A 12087-nucleotide genomic window follows, 5' to 3' on the forward strand; every position below is an offset into this window, starting at 1 on the left:
GGAGAGAACCGTAGGAGAAAAGTGAAATATTGAGCCATATAGCGCCCAACCTTCTGAGACTAGAGCAGCCTGCCATCTGTCCACGAGTAGGTGCTAGCAAAGGGTGAAGGATGGAAGGAGGGAAGGAGGAAAAATGGGAGTGTTAGGGCACAGGAGAGTATTTCAAGTGAACAATTACAGTGGATCCTGAAGAGGTTGAGTGAGGTTAGTAAGGGTTGATTGGATCTGGGAAGATGGACATCAATTCGTTCCCTTGAAAACAATAGTTTCATTAAAATACAAACTGTTCTTTTTTTTTTTTTTTAACAGTGGATTCAAGAGTAGATTGAATGTTAATATACCAAGCCCAAGAGACACTTTATAGGATATCTTTACCTGAGAACAAATATCAGAAAAATGGTGCCTGGTATTATCAGAGAAGTGGTTCAACAAATCATCTGTTTCTTATATTGGGGATAGTAAGCACTGTCTTTGCTGAAGGGAATGATCCTCTTGAAAGAGTGAAATACGTAAAGAGGTAAAACTTCTGAGAAGGTGAGGAGAACTGGGTTCCCGATAACAAATCCAAGAGTTCCCACTGAAGGTAATAGAGACACTTCTTCCCTTTTGGCGTGAGGAAAATCTCAGAATTTGGGGAAACATAAAGGATAGGTGATTGTGCTCATGGGAATATTTTGGAATTCATCATGCTTTCTGGAACAGAGTATAAATGTAGTTGAAGTACAATACCATGTCTCTCCTACGTGTAATGTGTTAAAAGAGTAAGTAGGCACGGTGCTAAGGTGTGAAACCTTATAACACCCTGTGGATACACATGCACACGCGTGGCGGAAGATATTAATAGCATCATGCAGATCAAAACTGAACTGTAGAGCATCCTAAGAAATCCCATTTAATGAAAATAACACCTTAAAGAACTAGAATATAACCCTCGCAGCTGTGTGATGAAAACAAGAAATAGGCCATTTTGCACAGATTGTTCTAATAATAACTGCAAGCCGACTGAAGAAAGTTCAACATAAAGAAGGAATTTAAATGGGAAGAGGTACAGGTATAAAGCAAATCTGATTCAGAGAAAAGACAGGAGATCCAACGCTAGAGAAGAGTGGGACAGACCAATGTCCCTGGGCTTTCCCAAAGCATCGGGTGAACTGATTTCGACTTGAGTTCCTATCACAAAAAGATCCTTCGCATAATATTCTTTTTCTGGAGGCCCTGATGCTGAAGATGAGGGCTAGATTGCTTCAAAGATATGAGAAGTCTTGTCACACAGAAATGCTTACTTCCTTTAAAATGTCATCAGTTGGAAATCTGGTTATTCCATCATCTAAAGTGAGTTGTCATTAACCTGTCTTAGAGATACTTCCCATTCTTTTCGGTACCCTAAGAACCACGACTTCTGTATTGGAAAGTTAGATCTAAAGTCAAAACACATTCAATTCCAAAATTTCCTACATCGACTATTGCAAAGCTCAGATTACACTGTTCTCAACACAGCCCTATGAAATACAGGATGACATGCCCCATCTTAGAAATCTGATCACTGCAAAACCATCAGTTTGGAAAAAAAAAAAAAAAAAACTGGGGGGACGCCTGGGCAGCTCAGTGTCTGACTCTTGATTTCAGCTCAAGTCATGATCGCAGCGTCCTGGGATTGAGCCCCTGCATCAGGCTCTGCACTCAGTGGGGGGTCTGCTTGTCCGGCTCCCTCTGCCCCACTGTCCCCCACTTGGTTACTCTCTCTTTCTCTCTCTCTTGAATAAACAGTCTCTAAAAATATTGGAATTCTTCTATTTCTCAGCTAAATTAAGACTAAGAAATGCACAGTGTTTATATCAGGGCAATCTGTTCTCTTTTGGGCACGTCATACAGACTTTCTAATGTAAATGTTAGCAGCCGTGCCTAAATACTTTTAGAGTAAAAATACTTTTTATTTGAATTAAAAAAAAAAAACGTTCAAATATTTTTTTGAAGTGGTAGGTATAATGCTAGGTATGTGTCTTCAGTTTCATGTTATTTACTTCTTACCTTTCTCTGCGACCTAACTCTCTCGGGAAATCTACGATGTAAGGGCTAGATATCAGGGGACGCTTGGATGCAGAGTCTTGAACGTGGAGTTGCAATTGAATTTCAACTCAAGTAGAACTAAATAGTTCTGCTTTACTCTATTCCTGGATTTCTGCCTAGCCATACAAATACAAATTGGAAAACAAAACAAAACAAAAAACCAAACAGGAAATGTAAGAGAAAAGAAACTACTTAAAACTAATTTGGGGTTTTAAATGTAGAATTATCCAGTGCTAATTATTTAAGATTAAGATATAGCATGGATCCCTAAAATTGTTTATCAAACAAATAAAAAATAGATGAAAATATTCTCAGTAGGTAATTTTAAAAAATATTTTCATAATAAAATCCATTTGTTTCCTTTTTAAAACCTTCAAAAAGATCAACGCAGCATCTTAACACTGTATGAACTCATATATAAATACTTAGAATTTTCACAATGCTAATGTTAATCTCACATTTTTAGGGATATCTAACAAGCATAAAGTCAAGTAATCCATTTGTGTGGATGCTGTTAGTTCTAAATTGGGATTAATGATAACATCTGAGAAATAGAGTTCTGAGAAATTTTTTTTTGAAATTATTCTCATCCACTGCTATAAAAAATAAACCGGAGCAAACTGAGACAAGAGTATATGTAAATTGTCAAGATGTTTAAAAATATTATTCCTTGAATTCTACTTTCTCTCTTCATATAAGACTATACAGGGAGGGAACACTCAGACATGAGTTATTCACAAAAACCAAAAGAGATAAAGAAAGCTCACATTCATGGAGCACTCAGGGTGTACCATATTTTAAGTGTTTTCTATATAATTAGTTAATGAACTAATATTTATAATGTAAACTCAAAACAACTGCGTGGGACAAGTACTATTAATAGCCCCTTTTACAAAGGAGGACAGTGAGGTACAGAGAGATGAAGAATTTTATCTTACATTACAGAGCCAGGTAGGTCAAGTGATTAAAATACAATTTAGGTTCATTCAGTAATATTTATAACCTCTCTTTTTTAAAAAAAAAATGGTAGATAATATTTAAGGCTTTATCTATTCATTCTAAGGTATTTATTTGAAGGAGCACAAGGAAAAATGAGGGATATTTAAAAGAGGAAATAATAAGACCTGGGAATTGGGTATGATTTAGTTAGGGAAACAGACAGAAAATAAAAAGAATTTGCAAACCAACATGATCGATATTCAGGGTTTAAAATAGGAGACAAGAGTAAAATTCCAAGTGAAACAAGACTTCAGGAGTGGTTTCGATCAGTCTGGAAGTATAAGCATTAGAGAGAGGCGCATTAGACATCATCTAGGAAGGAGAAAATTTAGTAATTTTATGAGAGAGGGAGGGAGATCTCACATCTGGTTGCAGAAATAAGTGGCATTTTTCAGACCACTGTTCCCCTGCCGGCTACTAGGCTAGCAAGAGAAAAAGGACGGAGAAGCTTCCTGTCGTAGCTTGTACAGAGGACACAGAGAGAAGTTCTTTCCTTCACCCGTGCCCTGATGCCCAGTCAACATTCCTGCCCCGACACACAGTGTCACGCTTGGGTGACAAGAGCTCACCGTGAAATAAAATATACTTAGGTGGGGAATGAAGATTGGTTTAATCACATCACCAAGTGAGCCAGTGGGAAAATGTAACTACTCTCTCCAGCAGCGATGACTAGAGGTGGACCTTCCAAGGCTGACTACACCGGCTCTTGAAGATACACAGAAAAGAAAGAAGAATGCGTATGGGGCCTTTATAACAAGAACAAAATTCTCAATTTTCAGGTACCTTAGAGACAGTAACCTCTTCCAGCCACTGAGAAACATCTGTATTCTTCTTCTCTGTTACAAGATATAGTTCCTGGCCTTCATTTATTCAGAATGTGAAAGTGAAATGTATGGGAGTCTGTGTCTAAAACAGATCTAGCAGATGTGTGGAGACGGTGTTAGTTACGCAGGAAGGGAATTAGCACAGGTTTGGAAACCAAGTAAATGTGATGCTCACGAAGCTAAACCACTGTGACTTCATCACCGACTCACCTTCCCTGAACTTCCTTTCTTAGCAAAATGCAGATATGACCCACATCCTAATTTTATTGTGAGGATGAAGCGGAGTCATTTTTAAACCATTTTACGTTTGAGTATCAAATGATAGGCCTTCATAGACAAATATCATGCTTTGATATCTTTTACGAAGGTCTGTTCTCTTGGAAACCTTGAGTCTATTTAGATGGGAAGGTTCACGAATGCTAAGTGCTGCTTTTTTGTTTGTTAGTTCTTTCCTGTGTTGTTTTTTTCTGACAAAGTGTTGCAAGCACAATGAGATCTGAATAAGGATTATTATGGAATGAACAAGGGTCTCCGTACAAACAGCATGAACTACTGTTGGTTTCTAAAAAATCTATCCGAAAATTAAATTATTTATAATTCCTTATTCAGCACATATGGGTCATTTTTATTTGGAAACTATATGAGAATAAAACTCTTGTTTTCATCCATTATATCATAGGTGTATGACTTTGCTTCATCAGTGAATCAATCAATAAATAAATCAATAGATAAATCAATTATTCAACAAATATAAAGAAGAACGTGTTGATACCTAATGTGAAATTAATTAAGGCATCTTATAGTAGCTTCTACTTTTATATATATATATATATATTCATTTTGGTAGACATAGAAGAGTAAGTCATCATATTTCACTTATTCAGAGCAGTAGATTTTTTTTTCTTTCTTTTTTTTTTTTAGAGCAGTAGGTTTTCATATAGAGATAGTTCCTATGGGTTACTAAAATCCTTCATACACATTCCTAGTATTATATTTGAAATTTGTTAGATTTAGGAAACAAACTTTTTTTTTTCTTAAAGAGTGAGTGCTTAGCTTATTTTCCTCTGTCATTGAGAGATACTTAAATACTAAAAAAAGGGCAGATTCATTTATACTTCCCACAGTATTTCACTGAACTCATCGTTCCAGATACAATTTTAATATGTAATATAGTGACATTCCATAGTGTATCTACTTAATGCCTTGGACCAATCTACGGTATAATCTTCCCCCTGGCCAAAGGGGAAGACATGTGGGAGGAAATGTTGAGGCAGATACAAGGCTACTCTGACATGATTATGACACACCATTATGTCCCTACCACCTCTATCCATATGTGCTCACTGCACCCTTCATGGAATAATCATCCAGGTAACATCCACATTAAGCACTATTTGGAAAATTATATGATCAATAATCAATAAGGTACTACCCGTGAGGAACTGGTAATCTTCTGGCGAAATCGACAAAAGGGCAATTATTTTGGGGTGGTTCAGATTTGTCCTTAGTCCTTAAGGACCCTCGAACGGACCAGTTCCCTTTGCAAATCTTACCTAATATCACACTGGCACACACACAAGGGCCCATTTAGCATAGGAGAGCTTCTTGCAAAGTTGCCACCATAATCTATAATTCTGGGTAATAATTTTTATTCCTACAATTACTCTCTTTTCTGTCTACAATATATGCATCATTTATTTCTAGTGTGTGTATTAATGCATTAAGAGAAAATGCGTTACACTGAAGTGTGATGGAAATTCATTATTCAAATTAGAATTTGTGGATCAACAAATATGCAGACAAGTTCTGACCATAGCAAACAGTCAGTCTCGATAATTATTCAAGGATTTTCCTTAACAGAAGCAACTTTAAGCCAATTACCCAGTTCATCATGGGGCATTCAGTTTCCCTTTGATTATGAGGATATAAACTCCGGATAATTACTCGCCATGTGAAAATGCACTGGAATGCTATTTCTCATTTCAATAACAAAATTTTAGTTCTCAGAGGCACCTATTATTCTCATTATGCCCTGTCCATGTCACTATAAGAAATTAGTTAAAAAAAATAAAAAATAAAAAATAATTTAAAAAAAGAAATTAATTTAAAACTTATATAGTGGAAATCTATTTTTACAGTGATTTACCTAGAGAAACATCAGTTGGCTAAAAGTATAGACCTCTTTCAGTTGCCACATTTTAGATACTTGTAGATACACAATGTGAGGGCAAAGCAAATTTATTTGAGATTTTTGCCTCCCAAACTGCAGCTTTTATAAGTTTTACTGACTATGATCAATAGATGGGATAAAGCTTAATCAATACACACTCTGTGGGATATTACAGCGACGTGGCCTCATCTTAAATTTAATAAAAAGTCACACACCTGGAGTATAGCTTAGATTCATTAAAAGATTTAAGGTTCCCTTAGCTTATTTTGAGGATGGAAAATACTCCACAATCCATATAGCCAGAAAATAATCTTTCTGAAAAACAAAACAAACAAACAAACAAAAAAAAAACCAAAAACAAACAAACAAAAAAAACAAAACAAAACAAATGAAAACACAAGGACCATTTGCCACTTGGTTGTATTGTGCTTAATAAAATGGGCAACACATGTAGCACACAGATGTTTTAGAAAGCTTTTAAACTTCCTGAACCAAGATCCTGATCCAAAAAAAGAAAAAAGAAAAAAAAAAAAAAAACAAACATCTAAAGAAGTAAAATCTCCATGCAAAAAATTATGCTTCCCTTTGTTATCCATGCCTCCAAGTGATGAAGATACTCCTGAGTTCTAGAATGCCATGGAACCGGGGCCCCTGGGGGGCTCAGTGGTTGAGCATCTACCTCTGGCTCAGGGCATAAGCCCGGGGTCCTGGGATCGAGTCTCACATTGGGATCCCGGCAGGAAGCCTGCTTCTCCCTCTGCCTGTGTCTCTGCCTCTCTTTCTGTGTCTCTCATAAATAAAATCTTAAAAAAAAAAAAATAGAATGCTCTGGAACCATATGAAGCATTTATTATTTCTTTGAAAAAGTTACATGAAAACTATGTGGGCCTTTAGTCTCCAGTCAGTAGACTAGCAAAGCCTCCCTAAGCCAGGCCTCATGTATTCATTCCAGGGCTAAAGGAGCTATGTGTGTCCACCCAGGAAATAAGTTCTTCTCCTGGGGTCAGGACTGTGATTTGGGGTGGGTGCCACCACACCCTAGGCTTTTAGGTATATTTGAGCCCCCAAATGGAAAAAAAATCTGCAGGAGTCTTCATGCCTTTCCTGCAGCACGGTAAAGTGGCCAGGCCCTTCCCCATCCTCTCTGACTCATTGGCTGTGGGAGTCACTCGGTTTCCTCCATCTAAGATATCCGCATCTTTCCTAGAACCGGGCTGCCTCCATCATTTTTTTTTTTTTTTTGCCTCCATCATCTTGAGGTCCCTTTACATTCTCAGATGTTGTGTCCGCTATTTTTTAATAGTCACATGATGTAAGGTCACATTTCTAGAAAGCTCTCTAGCATCCTCGCATCCAGCATAGGATTGCTTGTCTCTCCGTAGCTACGTAGGAGATTTCCTGAATTCTATTTGTGATGCATCGGAAAGTGAGTACAGCCTTTTTAAATCAAGTTTTTTTGTTTTTTCTCTGCTAGTAAATAGCCTGGTTCTGATTTTATTTTAAAAATACAAGGTGATGATTATGTTGCTGCAAATTGCACATCCTTGTTTTGAGTTAAAAGAGACAAAGCTAGACCTGGTATGCTCTCAGAAATCTGAAGAATCTTACTAATAGTTTAGAAAATTGAAACACAAAGAATGAAGTCAGGAAGCTTTGCACAGATGCCTGTAAGACTCAAACTCCCTTTCATTATCAATTCTACAAACTTGGAGTTAATTGCATTTCAGGGCACATTGCAAGGTACATCTTTTCAAAGTACGTTTCCTTAATTAGTACAAACATTTGGTCCCTGAGAAAGGTGGAGGTATAGCCTGCTTTTGTGTTTGTTAATGTTTTCTATTTTTTATTCACTGTTTACACCTAGAGGCCTATGTGAATGACACATTTTTATTAAAATCAAGAATAAATATTATGTAAATTATGCCCCCAAACAGCAGCTATGGAGTCTAATTATTTTAAGGCAGCTTTGGAAGGATTCATTTTAGTTTCCTAACCAAAACAAAACAAAAAGGATAATGTATGATGTGTATGCTGATGGATTTGTACGTCTCAATATTAGCATTTGGAGACAATATGTCAATCACCTTCGCATCCCAGAAACTGGGAGAATGTATGTCACAGAGCAGGTGTTCAATTAAAAGCTTCTAATAGGGCAGCCCGGGTGGCTCAGCGGTTCAGTGTCAGCCTTCGCCCCAGGGCATGATCCTGGAAACCCAGGATCGAGTCCCACGTCGGGCTCCCTGCATAGAGCCTGCTTCTCCCTCTGCCTGGGTCTCTGCCTCTCTCTCTCTCTCTATGCCTCTCATGAATAAATAAATAAAATCTTAAAAAAATAAAAATAAAAATAAAAGCTTCTAATAATATGGAGCCATTATTGAAGCAATTGATAATATCATGGGGGAATTAATTATATATAAATAATTTATTTATTAAGTGAACTGTGTATGTTGTAACATCTACATGGCTACACACGTATGTAAAACATACATACTGGTATGTAATCCCCAAAAATATATCTTCAGAATTTCTCTCCATGAGTATAACTGCTCCTCCAGTCCAATGGACAACCCAGTATGGTCTACTTCACATTTTCAGCATTACAGATATTTTAGACCAGTTCCTTCTCTGTTGTGGGGACTCTCGTGAATTGTAGGATGCTCTAGCACCATCCCAGATCTCTACCCACCGGTGACAGTATTCCTCTCTCAGTTGTGACAACCAAACACTTCTTGAGTTATTGCCAAGGTGGTATGCGTAGGGGGTTGTTCTTGGGCAAGAACCCTGTTCACTGTGGAATGAGCGTTATTTTGTGCATGTCAGGGTACATTGAACAACACTGACTCCATTTTTTCATCCCTTTAGTCTAGTTTTTTTGAACATATATTCTAACCCTCTTCGAAAATTTGTTATTTCATAAAAATAAATTATAGAATACATCATTAATAGCAAATTTCAGTTTTTAAAAGAAACCTTACCAATGTTTATCAAATAGCTTCACATCAAACTAAGAACGTGAAATATTTTTCTCAAAGTGTGTTGTCTCCTTTTGGTAAAGGATGGCCACACTTACAAATATCTTCTACACTGCTAGAGTTTTTAACGTTGTTAGAAGAATTTTACTTATCATTACATGTCAGAAAAAATTGCTGAAATACGGCATTCCATGAAATAATGAAACATAATGCACTTCTCCCTCATTTGACAACTAAACTTACTGTCTTATGTTTCCATTCCTTAATCAGAGATCAATTTCTATACTTGGGTTTATGCATATTATTTTGTATAGTTTGCCTATCCTGCAGCTTCAAGCAACGCTTAACCCTTGCTATCAGTGTGACAGAGGGGTTATCAATGGACAAGGTCGTTGTACTCGCAGATGGAATCGGATTGCTGAGTATATACGGTAGTGCACAGAAGATTGTTGCTGTCCATGCATGGGTGCTGTGGCATTTATTTCTTGACTGAAATAATAATCCTTATATGGAAGAAAATTGAACCCCTTTACAAACATTACATCGATATCAAGGAGAGTATTTACCATAATAGCTCCTGTTGAAAAAGATGATAAATGAAGCATCTCAGAGTACGGACTTGACAGGAGAAAAGCAGACACATTTGCTATAGATTTCAAACTATCTAGGACCTTAGGATTATGCAAGGGTATAAATACAAGGTAACTAAAGAGTCTTGTAAATCAAGACACCAGATTTCCCGCCCTGGTCTTCCCACCTTCAGGGAGTAAGTATTTCTCTAAATAGCATTTAATGGTGTCTTGCACAGGTTAGAGTTTACTGAGTGACTACTAGGTGCAAGCAACTCTGTTTAGCATTTCATGAACATTGTTTTATGCGGTCTCACAATAACTCTGAGAGAGAGATGTTAATCTTCTTTTACAGATAAGGGTAGATGATCACCTAAATGCACAAAACTATTGTGACAGAACCAGGAGACACAGATGAGTGTAACTCCCAAGTCCTTATTTCGTACTTTAGCTATGCTTCCTATCACTAAGGACTAAAAATTCTCGAGTTTATAGTTAAATATTTCTACGTAACTTTGCCATTCACTCATGCTCACGTGTTTTAAGTGGAATGGAAAATGTAACCAGTGTGGTCAACAATATACAACTGACCTTTGGAAAACCCAAGATTTAGAGGTGTTGACCTCCTCCACCCACACACAGTTGAAAATCCACGTGTAACTTTTGACTTCCCCAAAACTTAAATACTAAGCCTTACCAATAACATAAATGGTCGGTTAACACATAGTTCATATATGTATTAGATAATGTATTCTTACAACAAAGTAAGCTAAGGAAAATAAATTAATTTGAAGAAAATCATACAGAAAATACATTTGCAATAGGATTATCAGGAAAAAATCATCTATAAGTGGACCTGTGCAGTTCAAGACCATGTTGTTCAAGAGTCAACCACATTCAAGGAGATAGCTACATTTATTCTAAATTTGACAGAAACCTACCCACTACATTACTGAAAAAAAATCAATTAATATTATAATTTAATTACCTTAGTAGAAAATAACATAGAAATAAAATATTTCACATTTTATTCTATTCATTTTAAAGTATTATGAGAGACAGTAAAAAATCTTTGTACGTCTACAAGATTAGAGCATCTCATACCTTACTAAGCTATTAGCACTGTCAGGATCTTGTGCCAAAACTGTGCCAACAACAGTCCCGATCTTGGCATTTTCATAGACTTCCATGACATAGGAAGGCATGGAAAAGAGCGGTGGTTCGTCCACATCTCCAACAATGATCTTCAGCATGGTGGCATCTTTAAAAGGACCCAAGTGAGAAAAGCGAAAATCAAGATGTGTGTTTGCTCCTTCTATGGTGAGAGTATATGACTTCTTTTTTTCATAGTTCAGTGGCTGTTGTGAAAAAAAAAAAAAAGGGAATATGTAAGATTTCCAATAGTATGACTAGCCATTACATTTCAAACAAGCACTTTTCTCTGCATTTTTTTATAACATCCATGGATAGATTTCAGTCAATCTATTATCATTTATCAGCAAGCTATGCAATTTGTCTTCACAATAATATCTAAAGCAAAACTCATGAGAAGTCAAGTCTGAATCAGCTGTAATTTTTCACAGCTATAAATACGACAATAACTAGAAACAAAATCATATTTCCCATAGGCGAAAAAATAATGCCTTTAGGAGACTCTCTTAGTTTCTAGTAACCTCTATCTTCTCTTCAGTCTGCATTAACAATCTTAAAAATATTTGCTACTAATTTCTTAATTTTAAAAAGACATATTTCTGTTTTGCATTTAAACAGCTTATGTGCTATCATTGATTTTTTAACCTATCATCATCTTAGTCTTACTTTGCTTATTTTAAACTTGATATTTTATTTTACAATCTAATAGACTTTTAAGTTTTCAATTCAACATTATTTCTTAGATCTTAGCAAAATATTTTATATAGACTTTTGAATCTTATGCTTACTGTTTTAATTGTATTTATTTTCTGTTTTGCTGATAATACCGTTTCATATATTTGTTTTGTTTTCATATTCTTTGATATATTATGATGTTTTGATCAATTTTGTTCTTTAAATTATAATCTATTTTTTGTTTATGCCATTTTTTTTTATCTTTGAGTCCATTTCAGTAGTTTCTCATAATCCTTCTAGGTGTTTTTTTTTTTTTTTTGTCTCATTCTTTTAAAATCACCCAGTAAATATATAATTTTCTTCTATTGATAATATAGGTAGGAGTCATGAAATCAACTTAGAATAATGAATAACATCACTTCAGTGTTTTGTCCAAAGGGATAAAAATAAATAATAAAAATAAATATATATATATATATATATATTATATTTACGAGAGAGAGAGAGAGAGAGAGAGAGAGAGAGAGAGAGAAAGAGAAAGAGAAAGAGAAAGAGAAAGAGAAAGAGAAAGAGAAAGAGAAAGAGAAAGAGCACAGAAGCAGGATGGGGCGGGGGAGAGGGAGAGGGAGAAGCAGACTCCCCGCTGGGCAGGGAGCCCC

At 36.0% G+C, this 12087-nt stretch overlaps 1 protein-coding gene across 4 annotated transcripts in view; it reads right to left on the bottom strand.

The window, feature by feature from the left end:
* Positions 1-12087, bottom strand: part of CDH18 (cadherin 18) — a 304587-nt gene that overhangs the window by 65217 nt on the left and 227283 nt on the right. For all 4 annotated transcript variants that reach the window (XM_055325457.1, XM_055325456.1, XM_055325460.1 and 1 more), the window contains exon 6: positions 10706-10959. In XM_055325457.1, the coding sequence (XP_055181432.1) occupies positions 10706-10959 (254 nt within the window). The remainder of the gene's footprint in view (positions 1-10705; positions 10960-12087) is intronic.

Source organism: Nyctereutes procyonoides, unplaced genomic scaffold (assembly GCF_905146905.1).
Source record: "Nyctereutes procyonoides isolate TBG_1078 unplaced genomic scaffold, NYPRO_anot_genome, whole genome shotgun sequence".
In the NCBI taxonomy this organism is placed as follows: Eukaryota; Metazoa; Chordata; class Mammalia; order Carnivora; family Canidae; genus Nyctereutes; species Nyctereutes procyonoides.